Below are 23282 nucleotides of genomic sequence, written 5' to 3' on the forward strand. Positions count from 1 at the left end.
TAATAAAACACTTTTAACGTAAGAGTTTTAATTGAAATTTATGGGGATATTGCAGCACTAAGTACATCAGTAAACAACGTCTCGTATGACTTATACATATGTTTATATAAAAAACATTATTTTTAAGAGTCAATATAGAATTAATATGAGAGATATTCGAATAGTAAAGATACTTTTTAATCAGATTGCTAATTTACCAGACCTTAGTCGCAGCAACGTTATGTTTACATTTTACAGTGTGTAATTTAAATAGGCGTTTGATTATTTTCTTTTGTACGAAAGGAGAAACTCGATCACCAACTTGTGTTTAACGGCAATGATGTTAAGAAGAGGAAAAATTTTCCCGTGAATATAGAGCAAGAATAAGTAATGTTCATATGGAAGGCCTGTTGTGATTGATGAATGCATTAAAATTAATGAACTTAATGTTAATTAATGTTAAGAAATGTCCAGAACGATTTTTATGAAGCGTTTACAGTAAATTCTGTGCATGTTGGTTGCCGAAAATAAAGGCAGACGTTGAAATGAAGAGCCTCGCTAAATTTATTCATTGCGGTGTTGAAGTATACATAAATTAGTGATTTAAAAAAAATACTTACTTGTTCAACATGTGTTATTTGATGTAACATTGCTAGTAGTTCTTGCACGGTGATACCAGACTGTGAACACCAATCTAATCCGTTCAAAGCAACTGCTATACACGCCGACGCCATAGTACTCGCCGTATACGCCGTGAAGTGATATTCTGAAAGGAAAAAAAAACAATTATAATTTTGTGTAAAACAAAACTAGTCTATTGTTGAGAACGATGACCGATGCAGTCGTCCTCCATCGCAAGGTTCTCGGTATTCACGAGAACAAGAAAAACCTTCCCGACCGATGGTTGTTCTGAAAAGGAATCGTTCGAAAAACTTTGGAAAAAGTGACTTGTCCTAACTTGGGGGGGCAGTTGCGCGCAAGGGCAAAGTATGTGGACACTACAATGTAGAATAATAAATATGTACACAATTCAGCGCCAAAAAGACGATGCTAGTTTTTTTCTCAAGTTGCAATCCGCAGCAGGAGGTCTTGAAAAACGTTTAGATCGACGATAAAGGCTCTTGGCGAAGCAATGCTGGGCGGCGTAGATAGAGATATCGTAGAGTCCGCCCACGTTTTCCGGACCTTGGTCAACCATTGAATTTTATCACAATATGATATAAATATCATAGTATATTTTTGACCCATAGATAATGCATTTAGAATAATCACATATATGTATAAATATACTTTTTATATAATAATTTTAATTGCTTTTCATGAGAACTACTAATGACTCGTAAGTAAAGAATAGATTCAGTAACTGGTTTTCTCTGTTTGATGCTATTATGGGCTGTACGGAAGCTGTGAAAACGTGAAGATTTTTTTTAAAAATTATTGTAGATTTAAATAGTTCTGTCATTATTTTTAACACTGAACGTTTAAATATGAAATACAACGTATTTCATAATATAGCGCGGGCGACTGTAAATAACTTCGTGGTCGATTGGTCAATCGGGATCGACGAACTTGCAACAACTGATTTTTGCTCATTATCATCTTCTAGAAATGATTGTTACCCCATTCTAAATAAAATTAGTTTTGAATAAATGTATTTATTACTTCACTCCAGTCGACATAAGAGGCTCGTAAAAGCCAGTGAACTTGTAGTGTTCATATACGAAGGAATATCGAATCACCGACCCCGACCACCCCAAACCGCCGTTGGTTTTTTTGAACGTTATCACATCTCGCGCACAAAAGGCAGGTCGCAGGGCACCGGCCCTCAGTGTCCTCTCTCAAACTTGGCCCGTGAGAAACGTCTCGGTAAGCGGGGGCGGAGGGCCGAGACAATGGGATCCGCAACGGACCTCCGGCTCTAAAGCCCCACTCTTTTTCTCTCTCACTCTCTTGCTGTGTGTGCGAACAATTTTTGCGAAAGGCCGCCGGCGGACCTCTTTGGCGGGACCGCCGATGCCCGGGTTTAATGCGTTTCGGTTATTTATACTGGCCGCGGACCTTATTATCATAACGAAGGGTAATATACAGAAAAAGGGCATGAAAACTCGCACGCTCGGCTCTGACACATATCGCTTTATCTGCACTGTTGTTGTGAATTTAGCATTATTTTTCGGATTGAATCGATATAGAACGCATTACTTGATTCTAGACTCTTTTTGGAATGCGGAGAATCGCGATTTTTAAATACAATTAATGATTATATGCAGTTAAAAACTAAATATAATCATTAAATCTAAAGTACTGGTAGACCTCTACACACAGAAAACATTAATGATTACATTATATAATGAGCTTTGCTTAATATGTTTCCAAAGGGGTGCGCTTAAAAAGTTTTAAGCCAAAATAATAAGAAACTACGGTCGAGATCAGGGGTCGGTGAACTATTTTTAGCTATAACCTCAAAATACATTTTTTAGACCGCTTTTAGAGTACTAATATTTAAATTTTTCGCTTGCATTACCTCCAAAAAAATATTTTTTACCCATTTTGTGGTAATTTGCCTCGGTTTCTTGACTAAATATATATGTACGTAAATTATGTAAAGGAGCGTCCATATGCTACGGTTTTCTGGAATCACATTAGTGTCGCACATAGCTAGATGCCCCATTCAAATAGCGACAACCTAATCAATCACTTTCTCCACTCTGAATATTTGTATTTATTCCTTTCTATTCTATTCTGGATCAACTATGATAATAAATAAGATTTACATTTTTACTCGCGCGACTGGGTCAACATATTCAAAGCATTAAGGCGCCGTGTTGTATAAGTAGCAAAAATATTACAAAATAAATCATATACATATACACTTTTATGGCTATCATGGTTATAATAATAGGGGTAGTCGTTTTTATCGATAAAACTAATTTCCATCATTTTATATAACATTTTTTCACACTAATAATGAATTTCAACTGCCCTTTTTGTAATAATTTTCGGGTTTAGAATTAAAATAATCAAAAATAGTGATTCTATTTTATTGATTTTTCCATCTTAAAAAATGTTTCATTGAACGAAACAAGTCCGCTTAGTCAATTTAGCAGTGTGTTATCATGTTGTCAATGGCAAATATAAACTTTTGCCGTCACTGTTTCACCTTGTTTTAACATTAAGATAAATAATTAATTTCAAATTCCACCATACACAAAGAAAGCATTTTTAGTGTGCAGTCCTAATTTTGGGGTTGGCCTTTCTGCGTGAGATAGTCGTGATTTTTTGGTTCCTAGAATCTGATCTTAGGGAAATGGCTATAATTGTTCTGTAATGATCGGGCCCAAACACCTCTACCCAGCTCTTCTCATTTTTTTAAACATATTTGGGTAATACACTGATTACCGTTGGATATGCTTTAATTTCAGCTCGTGTGGCTATTTCGTCCATAAATCAAAAACACCAGATTTTTAAACCACCTCGAACATCCGAAATGACAACATGAATTGTACAAATATTTTTTGTAGCAGCCATTGCTTTTCTTTTCATATGAAATTCATACAATATGCAGCTTTGAAGATATTGTTCTGAAGAACAACTTTTACCCATTATCCCTAGATCTGTTAAAAGAGCGTTTTTGTCTTTAAACAAAGATCAACAAAGACCATAACACAAAAACTTGAAAATACGTCAACTATTTACTATTTTCAAAAACTGTATGTTGAGCCCTATTATAATGCGATCTCTTCTAATATACTTCTTAATTACTAACACGTAATTATATATTATACTGAGAAGAACATAAAAGTAGTATAGATTTAAAATATGTATTCATTTACATGCGAATCTAGATGTTTATATTAATTATCGACACATACATTAGCATTTATTTGTAAATAATTTAATATGTGTGTCAGCTAGAAAGTATATAAAAAGCAGAGAAATAAAAATAATCAATCAGGTCATTAATTTATGGGAGTTGGTTAACACTAATATTTATTATCTCGGTTGTATTCTATTTTGATTTAGTAAAGCTCATATGTATACAAAGTTGTTATTCGTAACAAATATTTGTATTCCATATTTTTGAAGCACCACTCAATTGCCATTTGCCAAAAAAGACTTATTAAGATTAAAGCTATTAATTAATTAAGCCAAGCACACACATGTATCCACTTTAAAAAAAGTAGTATAATTTTAACCGCCCAGCTGTAAAATATACGCCCCCGGTCATTTTATAAGCCAATTAAGTAGGTTTTTTTAAACAATATATAAACTTATACGATTGTTGTAATTCTTGACGAATTGTCAAAAGATTGCCAAGGACGTTCTTGGCAATAAAAATAAACGTTTATATAATAAATATTTCATAAGACACAAAGACGATCGATCGAGTTCTGAATGTGTCGCAAGAGAAATAAATAAATAATTGGAATTCGAATATTGGAGAAGGGAAAGCAGACACCTGGAGGAGCTAGATGGCCGTGGAATTGCTCTTTCGTGTGTATTTTTTATTATCATTATAAACTTTGCAGACGATGATGATATTATAGTGACATGTGTGCGAATCATGTGGGGGTTTTGCACGTTTGCTTCATGACATGTGGTCTTAAACGACAACGCCCTATTGCCAAAAAAATTGCACTTATACCGAGGCATGTTGATATCTTTTAAGGACTATACTATTGAAAATCCGATACAATCATAGTCGGTGTCGACGAACTCATTTTTTGCGCGCAAAATTTTCATCGATTTTCTTAACGTTGTTTGCTAACATCGCATATCGTAATGACCCATATTGCACAGACGTGTTTGTGTCTTGATCTGATTTCACATCCGGTGCAAGATGAACTTATTCGACGGCGAATGCGCATTATTGCTGTAGTGACGAATGCGTCAAATTATCCATCGCATCTTCATCTTGAAAATCATCTTCATCTTCACTCACTGTATAATTTATATTATTTCTACATTACACTATTTAATAAATGGCTTTCCATTTGAACTTTATTTTGCTCATACGTGTGTTTCGTTTCAACCAAGGCGCACATTCGCCGTTCGGTGTTTACGAGCCGATAAACGAATCGCATTTCCCATGAACGGTTTCTGCGGAAAACAATAGAGTCGTTTGATATGACCTGACGAACCCCTGTCATTTGCATCGGCGGCGATAACAAATGACATTTTACAGACATGTTCGAGGCGCCTGCAGAAAGCGGTCGCGATTAGCATGTTTAGGTGATTGTTTTGCGAATCGTATATGAGCTACTGCATTGCACAGTTTCCCTAGTATGCTCAACTTCGAACGCAGACGCGCTAATTATAATGACTTACCCAAAAATATGTATTTAAAAACGGAGTTCGTCGAACTATTTTAATTAGCATTGAAAACAATGGTTGAGTGACCGACAAATTGTAAAAAAGAGCAACGAAAAAGGATGGATTGTTTAAAATTCGCAACGTATGATTTAAAAATTATCGTAGAAAATCAAACATCACGCATTGTCCTTTAATACGTTTTTTATCCCGAAATTTGCCCGTGCGTTTTGTTCCAGAAAGCTTTAAGTTTAAAACAATCTGTAGAGATAGACATATCATGTATTATTAGAGAGTACTTTGCTTCAATTTATACAGTGTACTCTCGATTATCAGGGCAATTCTGGAGAAGAATCTCTTTTTGTTGATGTAGTCCAGTAAAGTTTCAAGATAAATTAGTGACATCTTGTAACGAATGAAAATAATGGAATAGAAAATATATCTGTTCAATAGAAAATATATCTGTCAATGTTCAAGCATTGAATCATTTGAATTTCGATCAAACCACTCCTTGATGTTTTCCGATCGACATTTTCAAAGCATTTAAAATTTTCTATTAACACTTTACCGACCGGCAGTTTCACTACCAGACTTACGCTAAATACCGGCACCTTTTCACAAATCTTCGCGAATTTTACCTTTTTTATTTAAATTTATGTATTTTTTGATACGGTCCGAATATTTAGTTGAATTTTTCTAAACATGTTAAAAATGTATCAATGCATTAATTTAAGTCATTATTAGGTGGTTCTCAACATGTGGATCGCCGGAAATAAAAATTAATTATTACATTTCCTTATTATTAGATTTTTAAAATGATTATCTTGATTTTAAAATTATAAAAATGAATAACCTAAAAATTTAAATAAAAATAATTTAAATTGAGTCATCCAGCAGTTCTCAAACTTTTTCAAATTTAAAAAAACTTTTTTCAAGCACACTTTTTTTTCGTATTGTGATATTTTGTGCAAATGATTATCTACAAAAATGAGAAATGACATTTTTACTAATATGAGTTTACTGATATATAATTCAATTGCAATAAAATATTCACTTACCATTGTAATTCGCTCCATCGTAATGCGAAATCTTCCAGGCACATACACAGATATTGTACATTATCTTTCACGTGTAAATCACTTTTCACAATAACTATTTATATAATGCAAGTTTAAAGTGCACTCACCATTATAAATTTCTCCACACTAATACGGAATATTTCAGGTACACACTTTATTATTATTCAATGTCTTTCCCTTGTAATTCACTTTTCACAATATTTAATTCTAAAATAATACCAATACGAATTATCAAAAAAATAAAATTCAAAATTCACAAACGTTATTTTTATTATTTACCTAGTAATGTTTCTTCAAATGATACGAGGAGAAACATTCACCAACATGTAAAGCTACTTTACATTCTTTGCACATGTAAAGAGAATCTTTTCTTATTTTATGTGCGATACAAACTATGCATCTTCTTCTTTTACGCTCATTAGTAGATGATATCCTGACTAATTGGTGTTGTTTTAAACTGCCTGAAAGCCTTTGAAATGAGGGAGCAGTGGCGAATGTGGATGTCGGTTGTGAATTTTCAGACATTTCTGAAATTGTTGGTGTTTCTGTTTCTGGTGTTTTTTCCTCTATCCAATATTTTGCTATTTTCATTAAATAATCATAAAACTTTATATTGCTGTTTGAATTTACACTTCTATACACTGTAAATGTATTGAATAATGCACAGTTAAATAAATACATGGCTACTTTTTTCGTCCATTTTTTAGTTTTACGATATATTGGATAGTACGAAAGGTATTGATCAGCCCGATCTACTCCCTTCATGTATTTATTGTAATCAATTATACAAATTGTTTTTTTTATACGCAGCCCAGTTCTTCTGTCAGTTTTTTCAGTGTTTACAATATTTGTATTATGGATTGTTGATATCATTCGAATATCTCTACTCTTTACTGTTTTCCACAATTGTAATAAAATTTCCCCGTTTCGCTTATATTTACTTTCAAATATTCGTAGTTTAGCCTTTTTTAGAATATCCGGTAAGCCCCACATATTCTTATTTTTTTCTTGTATAATATTTTTAACTTCTTGTTTGTACTTATTCCAAGTTTGAGCACGGTATCTATTTGTTTCTTCTGCAATAATGCGGAACAGGTCATCACCGATAAATTTTTCGGCGATTTCTTCAGGGCGCGTGATATCAACATCAAAAGTTGCTCCCGACAATCCTTCAAATGGCTGGTTATGCCTAGGTGTATCAGTTTCACACCAATCTAATGGAATATCATCATCCTCAGTATCTTCTCCATCGCTAATAGGCATCATTACTCGAGGACGATTTCTTTCATGAACAATCGAACTTGTATCACTATCACTAAAGTTTTCGTTATCACTGGGAATATTTGAATCATTGTCCGCGTAATTTTCCTCTACAAAACTATCTTCTGCCATTTATTTATTTGGGTTATAATTATATTTAAATAAAAACTATATTTTTAACACGTTGTTATATAAAATACACTGAATTTATATTTTTATAGACACTATATTTTATAAAGAGGCGTAAGCGTAATATTTTTAAAGAATCACTGCAGCACAAAGTTCCTTTTATTTATTTTATTTTTTTATTATTTTTAGAATATTCACTCGAGCACACGAAAACAAGATGCGATTTACACGACAGCGTTAGCTAAACTGAATTATTATTCATATTTTTTTAAGTGCATCATATTATTTCTTATCACAAAAGAAATTCCCAATTTCAAAAAAAGAGTCACTTCTGAGAATCACTTCCAGTAAATCGGTGCTATCTCGTGATAGATAAAATTCACTCAATAAAATAAACGGTCGAAATTTCCAAATTACAGGACAGAAAAAATACGATATAATCTCGCTAATCTGTCAATTTAGAAATTCGGGAAACCGGTACTATCTAATAGATTAACTCACAAAAAATGTTAGTGTACTTAAAAAAATGCAAAGTAGAAAGAATTTACAAAATATATTTGATATAAATATATAGTTTTTAAATGGATTTTCGAATTTGTATAGATAAACAGTACCTGATTATATTATAAGACACAAGTAAAGAAATACAAAGGCAGCTCAATTATATTTGAACTATATCTTTATTATATATGATTTTGTTGTTAATTTTTACTGATAACACTGGGAAGATATTTTGCATACTTGCAAAACAAAAATACCGTCGAGAATATTTGGGAGCATTTGAAGAAGAGATTGATAAAATCGAAATAACCACTAAAAGAGAGCTAATCGAGAAGGTGATTCGGGAATAGAATCATACTTTGAACCTTCAAAAATTAAACAACGTTTATAAAGTAAATTCAGGCACTTATTTAATCTAAAGAAGGACATACAAAATATTTTAAATATAGTCCCGAATTGCATAGTGAAAAATATTTTTATTTTTGTTTTGAATTAAAAAAATAGAATTTATGACTTCTCACAACTAAATTAGTTCTTTTTCAATAACTAATGCTATAAAAAATAATAAAATAGCAAAAAAACGAATTTCTGCATTAAAAATTATAATATATAAACAAATTATAATATATAGACAAACGTGTCTAATAATAAGGCCAGGCACAGTAATTAAATATTTTTTTTCAATATCAAATGAAACTTCATACTAATATTTAATTTTTTTCAAAAAAAAATCTTAAAAAATCTCTAAGCATATATTTTTAATTTGATAACGAAATCATAGCTACCGCTCACTCCATATGGCGTGCGCGGTATTTAACGTTCGGCAGGCTCGCACTCCATATGGCGTGAGCGGTCGGTAAAGTGTTAATCTGCATATTTCGGATATCAGTTTCTTTAGAATACGATACGTCAGGATGAATCTCTTTCCACGATCGAACAAATGTTTTTAACTTTTATTTTTGTATGTGCCGCCCAGGGCGGTCCTTAAAATTGCCGCCGCCCCCCCCCCCCTACAATTTTTGCAGGGTCATAAAATCAGCATTTCTTAAAATAATAAATTGGTTATTATTAAGCTCTTGTTATTCGTGGATTTATATATGTTTTAGTGCATTCAGGATTAAGAACCACACTAAACGAACCCATCACGAATATGCCGCCCCCAAGCAAGTGCCGCCCGGGGCGGCCCGCCCCCTTCGACCCACCATAGCTACGCCACTGATCCAATGTCGTCCTTTTTTCTTCAGAAATTTATCAATCCATCAACAAGAATTGTGAAAAATATAGCACGGTAAAGCCGTTTCATTTATGATATAAAACCTTGATCCATATGTTGAATTAGACTTGTAATATTAGACGGTAAAAAATTTGTAATCCGCCGTGTTGTGACAATCGTTCGTTTTTAAATATGCTTTCATTTAGTTCTATCAACAATACTGCTTTTGTGGCAACCCTGTATTTTTTTAAATCTCTCACTTAAGAAACCCATTTGGTTTTTAATTAAACCAATCTTTGAAAATATCTCTATCTATCCACGCTCCTTTTTAGTTATAATAATTAAGTGGAAAAATGTTTATTTTCATCCCCTAAAATGATTTTTTGCTTTTCCTAGCATGGCACACCACACTGTTTAATTTTTTTAAATTGAATTTATTTCAAGCACGGATAATCCGCAAACCGAATAATCGAGAGACACTGTAGTATAGTTCAGGGTGCATTAGCTACTAACTTTTGTAAATATTATTTTCAAGCAGTTCTCGTGCCTATTGCAATGATGCTATAAACTTTAAACGGTACATCAAAGTACATATTCATATTATTGCTTATTATATATAATTTTTCAGACCAAAGCTCTTCCTATAATTATAGGAGGAGTTTTGGTCTAAAAACATATTTTTAGATCAACCCGTAGCACATCACAAGAAAAATATATTTAAAAATATTATATACAGTTAATTTGAGAAAATTCAGTTCTGAAAATGGAGGACCTATAAAAAAAATCTGAAAAGCAATTAGTGGTTGCAACATTTTGTTGCCGAAACGAGCAACAGCTGAAAACCAGCCGCGCGCATGCGTGTAACTGTCGTTGATGTACGGAAAGACAATCGGTAGAAACCCGTCTTTATTGAAAGCGAGAGTGAAGAGTCTCGTCGTCCAGACGATGGAATGCGGACTAGCCAGAGTTGGAGTTGCTCTTCGCTCCGCGCGCATGCGCATTTCGTCTTTCGTCCGGCATATTGCTTTTTTTGAACGCGTCCGGCCGTAACGGAACGCCGCTTCTGACTGGCCAGTCTGCCTGCTGTGAATCAGCTGTCGCTCTCGCAGCTGATGCGTCTGTCGCCGCAATGGCTCTTGCAGCTGATGCTGGCTGGCTGGCCGGCTCACTCTCGGGAGTGTCTCGTTTAATTGCGGGCCGCATAATGTGGCTCCCCCTTTGGCGGGCGATAGTGCATTCCGTGCAATTTGAAGCAATTTCGGGCGCGAAACTGGTTTCGGCACAAGAAGGCGCCCCGGCCGAATTACAGCATTCCTGGGGCGTGCTCTCGACGGCGCAGGCGGTCGAGACCGCGTGCGTGCGAAACGGCGCTAGATTCGCTCAATTACGCGCAGGGCTGCCAACCTAACGCGCGCCACTCTAAAAGGGGAGAAGTTATTTCTCATGTTTTCTTAAGATTTTTTTTTATTGAATACATACAAAATATTCTTTAAGACCTGGCTCGATTTTGGTATTAGGAAAATTTAGGTGAATGATCGATCGAAATTATAATTATAAAGAGTCATCCATTTTTAGTTTCGAATTTAAAATAAAAACACAAATTTAAAGATATCTTTGGATATATTATTATTACTCGAATATTTGATGTATTTTATTAATTATAAAATAAATATCAATTAAATATCCTTGATTTTCACATACAACTTTATTTGGGTTGATCTAGAGTGGGAACAGACCACATTTATTTATACATATTTATAATAATAAAAGGTAAACTATATGTATATCAATTACAATAATTTTACTATCTATACTTTTAATATTATATCATCAATGAAATGGTTTTACCAAACTGATAAGATGCTGCTATTCATGGAATAATAGCACAGCACAATTTTGGTCCAAAGTATATGTAATAGCACAGCACAATTTTGGTCCAAAGTAATTTCGGAATCATATATACATATGTATATATGATTCCTAAGACTAGAGCATGGATAAATCTGGAATATGCAGATTAATGGATAATTTAAAATGCTTTGATAATGTTGATAGGGAAACTCTTGGTAAATAAAATAATGATAATCTACATTATAAATATATTATACATATCATAAAAGCAAATAAAAATCGATAGTTCGGATTATCCGTGCCCTTTTTTCCAGAATTAGCCCGGATAATCAAGAGTATACTGTATATATTATAGTATTGAACAAAAATATTAGCTTTTAAATTTATACACAATTATGTAAATTCCTGGTTATTATTATTAAATATGCGACATCAAGATTCCGTAACCACGACTTGTTTCGTTTTAATATGTGGTTTTGGTCTGATATTAATAAAATATTATTTATTTCCGTTTGCGGCTGATTTATTAGTTGTTATGTATAATTATATAAACACATTTTTTACCGCGGTGTATATTGACAACCCTACACTGTGAAACACGATCAAAAGCGACCGAAGCCTAACTTAATTGTGCGATCGGTCATCGATAAAAATGTACTAAATCCGCTCACGATTGAAGATAAAGAGAAAAAATATTACCCTATGTGGCAAAAGCATTAGACATTTTTCACATATACGTATCAAAAAACACTTCGTGATCCACGACAATGGCGACCAGTATTGTCGTTGAAGTAACAAACAAAACCCGAAAATCAGGTAGAGTATTTATGACAGCAACACCGAGAAAACACAAAAGAAAAACAACCTTTGGACCTAAATGGCATTATTTCAGATTTTTTTCTATGCCACCTAACGAGACGTTCCACAAAACCAATTCCAGGACTGGCGCCTGTGCTATTTAATATTTATTTTCTCTGTAACTATTAGTCAAATTTTCGGATTGAATAATGGAACTATTTATTTTTAGATTGTCAAATAACCGGCGAAACCTGATCGTGAGAGATAGATGACCGATGAGTGCCACACAAACGAGATTTTTTTATCGACTTCCACTTCCATATTATTTATATGCAAAGTATATTGGGAGCTACTTTTAAGCGCGCCACTTGGTATGAAATTTAAAAGGACGCCACACATAAAGTGTCAGTGTGCCCGGGGCGTTCGTCTCTCTCGGAACCGGCTCTGAACGTAATTGGCATGAAATGGCTGAAAACGTGCCGAAACTTTAAATATAACGAGTAAAAAGAAGTCTTCATCAAATTTTGATTATATTAAACATTGAGAAGAGCAACAAGAACATAAAATATATTTTCTTTACCGTAATTTTATACAATTTATTCAAAATAGATTTTCTCATTCTGTGATTTATTTAATTTGTTAATAAAATGGTCAGAATCTGATCTATATTTAAATTAATTAACAATACCATAAAATTTCATTGAAATCCCAATTCCAAAATTATTTCCTGCGCGGCTTTTTAAGAGGAATATAAAAAAAATTAAGGCACTGAACATTTTACTGCATATTATATTTTATGTATGTATGTATGTATGTACATATATGTACATGCATAAATGTTCCGTTTGATTTGATTGCACATATAATAATATACACCTTCAATATTTTTTTATAACATCTCATGTTGCGTGATGATGATGACGGCCCGTGCAAATTCCCGCTGTTATGAATGAACGTTTCGTTCAAGATTTGACGAGAAAATGGTTAAGCAGGCTGGGGTCTGGCGTTTCGGGGCATTCGAATTAGACCTCCTTGCGAAAAGCCGCCGTTGATTATATACAATGCCTGGGTTGAGAAAACAAATTACCTCGGCCTGAGACCTCTGAGAGAGAGAGGGACCATTCGTGCGAACCTCCGACGTTTCTTAATCGATGTCAAAGGATCGCTCCTTTTCATAACAATAAAAGCCCGGAACGTTATCTACGGTCGCCCGCATTCAATGCAAAGCGTTCGATTTTCTTCTTTCGTCTTCTTCGTCGTCTTTTTACCTTCTTCGACCGTCTTAAAACAGTATGGTAATTCAATAAATTCGGTGACATCGATGCACTTCGCCGCATTCCTCAGCCAGCGGCGGACAAAGGGTCCGCGGTCACCGTTGCGGATTTTTTTCGCGAACCCATAATATTGCCATAAATTTGGGCCATCCATTGTGCGCGATTTGGCCCTTGCTTCATTATTCGTAGCGGGAGGGGACAAAGAGGGATCATATTCCAATCACTTCTGATTAGAGTTGGGCTTGGGAAAAAATATGAAAATAAAATTTAATCATTTATCGACAAATACGTTGTAGTAAATATTTTTAATAAATAAAGCTTCAAATCTAGATTATTTTAGAGACATCCATTCCACTGTATCGTTCATGTCTAGTTCTTGTTCTTCTATGTCTTGTTTGTCTAGGTTTTGATTTGATGTTTTGTCCTTTATATTATAAACAAAGTTTTTTTAATTGCTCAGTATTAATTATTATAAAATGAGCGTTTTTGTTGTGTAATGATGTATAGAATCTACTGCTGTAATTAGTTTTGTGCTTTATTTTTCCTGGTGTTCAAAATTCCATACATTTACGTCTCTAGTTCTGATTGGACAGAATCTGTGGACCTGTCAATTTGAAAGGTAGCTTTTATGATCCTAGTAATGAAAAATGATCATTAACATTATTTATGATCATTACGCGTGTGTCTTGTTGTTTATCTCTCTCTCGTTCCAGGGCTAAACCATCGGTTGTTAATATATATTTTTTTCGACAGTGAATACACGGCGGCCAGCCGAGAACTCGTTCTTTGATGATGAGAAACGAGTGATTTTCCAAGGCCATTATTAACCAATCGTGCCCAATTCATAAAGCTTTAACGCGATGGCTGCCATTTTTTTATAAATGAATCTCTTATGTGTATCGGTGAAGATCGCTCTCGAATCATAGAATTATTTTAATGATCATTTGAATAATACAGATTGAGTAAGATCTATAAAAACGTGTGCAAACATCTTAAATAAGTGTTCATATCATATACGCAGATACTCGGAAGATGTTAAATATTGATACAAAATCTGTTGATCAAAGTCATATTTCTTGGGAAGACGTTATCGGCGAGTACATATATAATACATACATACACAAACAATAGCCGTTGGTCAAGCTCGAAAAATTCGCGAGTGCCGCCATTGTTAAATATTTCTCGAGGAAATCCTAAAAAAATGTTTATATCTATACAAACAAGAGGAAGATAAGCAAACTGTAGATCGCTCTCGAATTTTTTCTAAGCATTTGAACTCTCGTCCATGTCTGTATTCAGCCTTGGGAGCGGTCGTTGCAAGCGGATAACATTTGGTATTCACGTTTTGAACAGTGACATCATTTGAAGACAGGCTAAATTGTCATCGTCGTTACACAAAAAAATTGCAGAATGTAAGAATAAACAAGAATGCGTAGTGAAGCTCACCTCTAATCGCCAGGGCGACGAAGGTTTGCGCGTGCTTGATGACCATCTCCGGCTCGACGAATGGCTTTATAGGTAGCCTGGCTACGAGCAGAGCCAGGAAGTCTTGAGGCGTCACCGCGGCCATGTCCCATTTGAGTTTCAGCAAGACGAGAAGTTCCCATTTCTGAAAAATCAAAAATAAATAAATCTCCGAAGGACCACCACGAACTGGATCACGCGAACTCGAAACTCCCACGCGAGATAATAAATCAATTATGTTATGAAAACTTCGCTGGGTGTATCCCATTGTGTTTTAGCGCGAATATCGATCAAAATCGATATAGTTAAACCGCGCCTCTTGTGTGTTATGATTGTTATGAAATATGTAGAGTAATTGTTTATTATACTGATGAAAAAACCCATTTAATCAGACAAAGATAAGATCTTCAAATATTTGTTATTTGATAATCGGGATACTTTTAAATAAGCAGGATTAATTGTGTTTTGAGAATTATTCAATAAAAGGATGTGATAAAAATATGACTACAAAGTTTAATGATATTGTTTCTGTACTCTATATGCAGCTAATGAGCATCTCAAGCACATTTCGTGGTTCATCTACAGTTGAAATTAAATTTAAAAAATAACACTCAAACAGATTAAGAAGTTAATGGTCCAATTATTAAAGTTTTAGTTTTGTTTTTATCATAACTTTTAAATCAAAAAATATCGGTATAGTTAAATGTCCGATCAAACTGACACTGTCTTAATATTTCAGCTTACAAAACCAGTTCCCTCATACTATTACATAATCACTGTGTGATCCTATTATATGCCTATTACGATCGTATTACTAGGATACTATGAAGCGCGCCATCGCAATAAAAAAACCATCACCGGTCGTCATAATTTTAAATGGTAATGTTTAAGGTAATAAATTCATTTAAAGTCAATTTCTCGCTGGCAATAGATCACGTAGTCCTCGCAGCGTCGATTTCGGCGTTACGTTTAAATTTTAATTGATTGCCGATTTGCATGCCGCGGCCAAGGGGTTAGCGTGCCAATTGAAAGATAAAGGGAGCCGCCTGGAGGAGGAGGATAAAGAGGTAGGTAGATGAACGAGATCCTCTCGGAGAGTCAGAGAAGATTTCGACAAGGCCGGCAAAAGGCCAGAGCGATTCGGTTCCCACAAACCGACCAAGGAAAGCCAGTTTCGCCAATATTTATCTTTTGCCACACGTGAATGAAAACGTCGATCGAGCTATTGTGGACGGAAACATGCGCGAACGTTTTTTTCGCGAAATTTTCAACTTCGCGACGAATCGCTCAACGGATTTTTAGGATTAGACTCGGACACTGTTTATTTTCATCTCAACTTGACTCGGTTTACTTTTGTATGAATAGTCCGATCAAAGTCACACCGCGTCAATGTTTTGATTATCGCGTAAAGTATCAATATTTTCGCAGTGTGACTTCATTCGTTAGTGATTTAACACTTTGCTGAATGTATAAAAAAAAACATAAATAAAAACCAAAGAGCCGCTTCTCGGAAATTCATCGAACGAACGAAAGGTTAATGTATACATTTATACAAATGTAACGGACTGGATTATATGCTCGTATTTGACTTTATAGGCCCCAATTTATGCGAATGGTGAGTTTAAAAGTAGCCCTGACCTATATTTTTAAAATCAAAATTTTATAAGACATTGTTTTTAAATCCAAAAATGCAAGGCAAAGAAATATAATAAACAATACATTTTAAAAAGATTATCACTGAAACATTAATTATAATGTTTCAGTGATAATATTTTTAAAATGTAGGTTTAGTAAAATGGTTATATAATATTATATCAATATTGAAATATGTATGTAAAGAAAAATGTTTAATATCACCGTCATACAAAATCGACATGTTTTTTTAATGTAATGAATTTTCAAATTGTTTAATAAATTAAATATAATTCTAGTGAAAGTTTGTGTGCGTCAATCACTTGTCAATGTAACCCTTTGACGACAGTAAAATCAACAGCTGTTAAAATATTGAATATTCTGTGCAAAATGGCCATTTTTTACCGCAATTGTACTATTTTAATAGATTTGTATCGAAGAGACATCGACGCTCGGTCAAGTTTCAAACCTGCGCCGATCGAATTTCTTCGCTCTTTTTAATCTGTATTCTCTTTTTTAGCGTCTCGTTTTCGGTTGCGATTGTAGTCTCCGGGCTAAGAAGGACATTGGCAGTGTTGCGGAATTTGCTTGTGGAGGAACGCGGCTGGGCTGGCCGATCACGATTCTGCGAGGACGATCGGGTCCAAACAGACCGTATTCATACCGCAGCTTTTTGCGGCCCGACCATAAGCTCCGGAGACGGGTTTGTCAGCCAGAAAACAAAGTGCAAACTCTGAACGCATTCCTGCGAGCCGCCAGAAAGAAAATCTGACTCAAGAGAAAAATGTGGAAAATCACGCTTCAATAATCTACGCCCCGCTCCCGAACGCCTTTCATCAAAAGCAGGTGTCTGCCACATTAGATAATACGTCTATAAAGATAATAAATCAAGAAAAAAGCCGACTTTTAGGAATTTCGAGGGACTTTTGTTCACTCCCCTTTGGCCGCGCCAAAAGTCAAACTACACACAGGTAGATTATTGCACCCTCAATTCGTTTTGTGGCCGATTTTTTTTATACATAAGCTACAGCTAACAGGTAAACAAGATATTTATGATAAATATGTTTTTCAGATATTTATGAGTCCGATATTTTTTCGGACAATATGCATTCTCGTGTATTTTTTGCGCTAGATCGGTTCGCTCTAATGATCTAACATCGATCCTTTGCGGTTGTCAGTGCAATTACATTAATTACACTGTACAGCAATTTGGCCACAGATTGAATTATCTGATATATGTAATATTATGAAATGATTTCAACATGTATACTTCTTAACTATAAGAGTTGTTGGTAAGAGAAGTTTTAAAATAAACGTACTTTTTTATGTAAAAATGTTTTAAACTTTCATCCACACAATGTTGACTAAATCAATTTTAGAAATAACAAAGGACGTCATATAAATTCCTAAGATGTTTACAGTCATTTACAGTTGGAAATAAACACAACAGGGATGAGAAAATTCCAGACAATGGATGATATATTTGGAAGCTGTTTGAGTAGAAACGACCCGACCCTTGAAAGCCCAACCTCGATTCCGAGAAAACCTACATTTTTTTCTCTCGCACAGGATACTCACAACAGGGTGTTCATGACGAAAAGCTGAACACAATAAATTATTATTACGCATATATATTTCGAGATTATAAAAACACGATCAGATAATGGCCGCGGCATACTTCCGCGGCTTTTCTCACGATTACAAGACGCACACACTGGGTGTGTCTTTCGAGTGGTGAAGGTCGGTCAAAAAAACTGGTGTAATACTTCATTTCGCTTTGGATCCGTAAAAAATAATTCATTCAACATGCGTGCGGCATATATTTATATATACATTATGATGAAAACGACAGTGAAATAATGAAAAAAATGTTTGCGCACAAGAAGAAGAGTGTCAGTTGTTTCTTTAGCGCCCTGTGGCTGTTGAAGGGCAATCATGCACTGACGCCGTCTCAACAATCCGACAAACCTTATCTGCCGACACAATAATAAATACCGACAATCATAAACCCAAAGTTAAAAGCCTTCCTGTTTATCCGAGAGCGCCGGGAGTTTTTCAGCTTTGGATGGACCGTTGGTGTTCATGGCTATGTGCATATATGCACACAATCGCGAAATTCAAGAACCAGCGCTAAGGAATGCGTTCCAAGAAAAGCTCACACAGGCCAGCCGACATATATGCGACATGGATTATAAGTTTGTTTTATTTCAAGATCTTAATATTCGAGACGTGATGACTTCATAAAGCACATAATGGCAGTTTTGCTCTTCAAAAATACTTTTGTTAACCGTTGTAAAATTGCATGACAACAATAATATGTACACAAAATATCAAACAATGCCGACGATATATCCATTACAAGCTTTTCATCCTTGCTTGCTTCTTCCCACCTCCAAGTCAATACGGTGTTAATACGCTAACAATAAACAGGATATTGCTAGTCTCTCAAGAATTCGATAGGCGAAAAAAACGCGTTTTAATAGCCTGCGGCTTTTTATCATCGCAGTATGAAAACACTTTGCAGTCCTATAATCTCAAGCGCCAATCGTATCTAACAGCAAAAAAATATATAAACACACACAGTGTCAAGAAATCCATTGATAAAATCTAAACGTGATCATCGAGTACCGCGCTGAAAGCACCATTTATTTAATAATAATAATAATAATATAAAACAAATCATGGTCACCGCAGATTCTGACCAAAATGACTAAAAACAAAATGAATGGAGTGTATACATAATTTGTATTACCTCTTAACAGCTGATTCGGACGCAAAGCCCGTATTAAACGACCTGATTTTTAAAATGATATTATTAATCGAATAATTAATTTTATCTACTAATATATTCGAAGCTAAAGCGGCAACTGCGCAGTTCATAAATCAATATCAACCGCAGCTCCGACGCGAATATATGCAACGTCGCAATATTATTGTGCAATTGACGATAATAATTGTTAACAACGTACAAATTCTTTATTAGCAATAAAATTTGCGGTGTGAATCTGAACGGAGAGAAAGAGAGCGAGAGTCCGCAGACGCAGCAACAACGCAGCACGCGGAAAAAATACGATAAGCTTTAATTTGATGCCAGTTCAATGGTTTATCGACGGTTACTATGTAGCCTTAGATAAGAAATACTGATTTTTTTTATCTTTAGAAACTTTTTGTTAAACTATAATATAAAACAATGGATATCTCGATTTTGTGTTATGTTATTTTCAGGTACATAAAGAAGATAAAGTTCTCTTGAGTCTCACAGACTCACCGCCGTTGGGAAATTAATGTTAATTACTACTGTTGAAATTTATGAATAATACTTTTCCCACACTATTTTGTTAAAAATGGTATAAAAATCCGTTGAATTTTACCATTTTTTAAAGAAACTAGCAAAAATATGTTTTTTTTTGCAAAAATAATCATTAAATAATCATAATTTTTTACAAAGTTTTTTTTTAAATAATGTTTTAAGCTATAAAAAATCAAAGGTATATCTAGATTATAGGTTCCCAAAGTGGGCAATATCACCCACCGGTAGGCGATGGACGGATCTCGGTAGGCAATGCTGGCTCCAGAGGAATTTGGTGGGCGATGGAGGAGCCACGGAGGGCGACGGAGAAGTGGGCAAAATTGTTTTTGTTGAAAAGGGAATATTGTGCGAACATGTTCACTATTAGGGTACTTACTTAGTTATTTGGATTTTTTAAATTGCGAATAATATTGTTATAAACAGCAATTCTTATTTTTATAAGTAGCAACTATTTAATATAAATAGCATTTTTAATTGTAGTACTGTATAAATAGCAAAAAAATATTATTATTTTTTGAGCAATAATATTAGTGAAAAATCAAGATTAAATGCGATTCCAAAAGTGGCCAATAAAACATTTTGTCGTTAAAAAGTGCTAGTGAATAAAATGATCTAGATGAATGATATTTTTTTAACGACGGATTTTATGATTTAGTAACCCAAAATAGGAACGTATCGTGATATTTTATGGTCAATTAAAGCTAATCTCAATATTAATACAATATTCTTATTTTCTCAATTTTTTACACGTAAAAGTTGCCTCTTAATTCACCAGATATGTTTATATGTATTTAATACAATAACTTAACTGATTAATGTTGCTCTAAACATAAAACATTCATTCTGTTTCGATCGTTTTGCAAAAGTTTAACTTTTTACGAGGTGAAGGTCTCACAAAGTATGTAGATAGGTCATTGATTGACGCTTTTCACAATATCATAATAATTGCGTTCGCAAAAAATAATTACCATTGCTTATATAATTGAAGATTACGCACGGAGATAAATAAATTAGAGCACGCATTACAAAAAACCGGACGAACAAATACTTTTTATTATTAAATAGTTACGTAAAAGTGATATCTGTAACATATTCCGTGGTCATGGTTGCAAACTTTACAAAAATACGGATGTTGCCACGATGATAAATTTTACGTAATGAAATAATGAATAAAAAAGATAATGCTCGTCCATAGTCATCATCGCTGTGGATTACAAAAGCAATTGTGTTTTTAATATTGAACGTGGGTGTTGAAATATTACATTATATACTTTTACATTAAAATGTCGCCGGCGGCAGATCACGAGATGGGCATTGTGTGAAATAATTATATTTAAAAAATATTAAATAATATGTAACGTGCCATGTAATAAGGGCTTCGGCGACTGTCTCAAGGCAATATGACACTTATTGCATGGTGATACAAGGTGCATTATGGGATATCAAAGCGATGATATATTCCATCTAGACATTGCCGTCAGATAATCGTCTTCATGAATGGACGTCTCCCCCGGCACCGCACCCCCACCCCCACCGACTCATTAATGTCGTTCTCTACTACAATGCGTGCGAAAGAGACGGGCATACTTGTTTTTTTTTCTCCTCTACGCTGCGATTTCATTCATCACGCCGCACTCTGGTACGCGTATTCTCGCGCACATTATCATTTGTTTTACAAATTTTAATTTTATTTAAAATAATATCGCTCATTATTTTTTATCGACATTGTTTTTCAAATAAGCATTTCAAATTGATTTCACTTAATGTATTGTTATTTATTATTAAATAATAATACTTAATTATTATTTATGAATTTATCATTTTTTTTAAATTTATTTACTGTAGTAAATTAAATTATAATTATAATGAATGAGTAAAAATAAAACGGTTATTTTTAATATTATTAATTATGAATATACAAAAATCTCAATTTGATCAATGCAACAATACCAACACTATGATTGATTTTTACCTACAAGCTCGATGGTTACACATTAATAGCTCACTCCGATTAATAAATAAAAACATACACTCACAATACTATTAGAAATCACGTAGAGGAAGTTGAAGGTCGGTCGAACCAGTCGGCGTATTCGGCAAAACCTGTCGAGAGCTGGGAACGTTTTGCAAAACGTATGTACATTCCTACTGAGATGATTTGAGATGTTCCACGTGTCGGCAAAACAAACACATAATTCAAAAATTAAAACTCCTTTAAGAATCAGATGCGCACAATGACAGGAAGTGATTATAATTAAATTAGCATAAGAGGCGAATTTTCACAACGACTTGCATACGAATCTGTGCTAACGTTTCGAGATTTCATAATGTCTAAAATTTATTTCATATTTGCACGGCCTTCAACCCGATCGTTCGGAAGATTATTTATTATATAAGATACGAGTCTTTCAATATTGTATCCTGATTTCTTGAAGACAGCAGGAGAAGAGACGAATGGTGTTGATTGCGTTCAAAATATATAATGCCTTCAATTAATAATGTATTTAACGCTGCGATTATAATGCATCCGCAAGAAAAGACTTCCTGTGTGTAACATTACAAAATATTATATTCATGTCGCATCGAGACCACTTCCTTCTTCCGATCGTAATTGGACAAAAATCTGGTGGCGGTGGCTAAAGCCACGAACGTTCGCATTTGGCGATGTTAAGATTCGGAAATTAATGATAAGTCATTGACTGTATATTGATTGGTTGAGTTTCTCACGCGTTTCGTCCATTATTTATTGGGTGATTATTTATGTAAAAGACGACCAGTCGTCCTTGCTTGGTGCCGTGTCGACCGCAGCTCGCCAAGTGATATAATAATCCTAATAAAATTCGAGAATGCCGATAAAGCAAAAAGAAATAAGGGCACTTTTTGAGGTATGCCGATGGTTAGCCGAATCTGGTTTTTGGCAATGGGTGGCCCCTGCCGAGCATGGGCAGCTCCTCCGACGTGCGCATAATATAACCTTCTCCTTTTTTTGAGTTTCCCGACGGCCCAGGGGCGAGAGCAATCGCCGCAGAGATACCACAGGTCCGCTGAAAGGGATCCGCGGAATTTATTCGCGTTTCGTATTGCGATTTTATAAACAGAGTCGACGTGGAGGAACTGATTAAGACCCAAATGCGCGAAATAAAAATGGGCAACAATACGAACAATGTAAACTCGAGTTTCGATGCCATTTTTGGAATGCCAACTTGTGATAAAATTGCGAAAAAAACGCTTCAGATATGACCATATGTAAAAAAATATTTATATATGATACTTTGCTCATCGTTGAAGCTCTAATAATTACTCTACTGAAGATTGTAAATATAGAAATAAACAAAAAAAAATGATGAATGAGAAAATAAACTGTAAAAATATCATATTACGGGTTACTTTTATTTTAGTTGAAAAACTAAGCTTGCAATTATTAATTTTTCTGTAAATTTAATATTGAAACAATTATTGCAATTAATTAGATTAAATAAATATAA

At 34.3% G+C, this 23282-nt stretch overlaps 1 protein-coding gene across 1 annotated transcript in view; it reads right to left on the reverse strand.

The window, feature by feature from the left end:
* LOC148237847 (G1/S-specific cyclin-D3-like) overlaps positions 1–23282 on the reverse strand; it is a 49606-nt gene that overhangs the window by 1052 nt on the left and 25272 nt on the right. Inside the window, exons 3-4 of the mRNA XM_088205808.1 lie at positions 14838–15000; positions 600–745 (exon numbers count right to left, since the gene is read on the reverse strand). Of these exons, the coding sequence (XP_088061934.1) occupies positions 600–745; positions 14838–15000 (309 nt within the window). The remainder of the gene's footprint in view (positions 1–599; positions 746–14837; positions 15001–23282) is intronic.

Source organism: Plectrocnemia conspersa, unplaced genomic scaffold, assembly GCF_051122295.1.
Source record: "Plectrocnemia conspersa isolate PC_06_02 unplaced genomic scaffold, ASM5112229v1 ptg000002l, whole genome shotgun sequence".
NCBI classification, from domain to species: Eukaryota; Metazoa; Arthropoda; class Insecta; order Trichoptera; family Polycentropodidae; genus Plectrocnemia; species Plectrocnemia conspersa.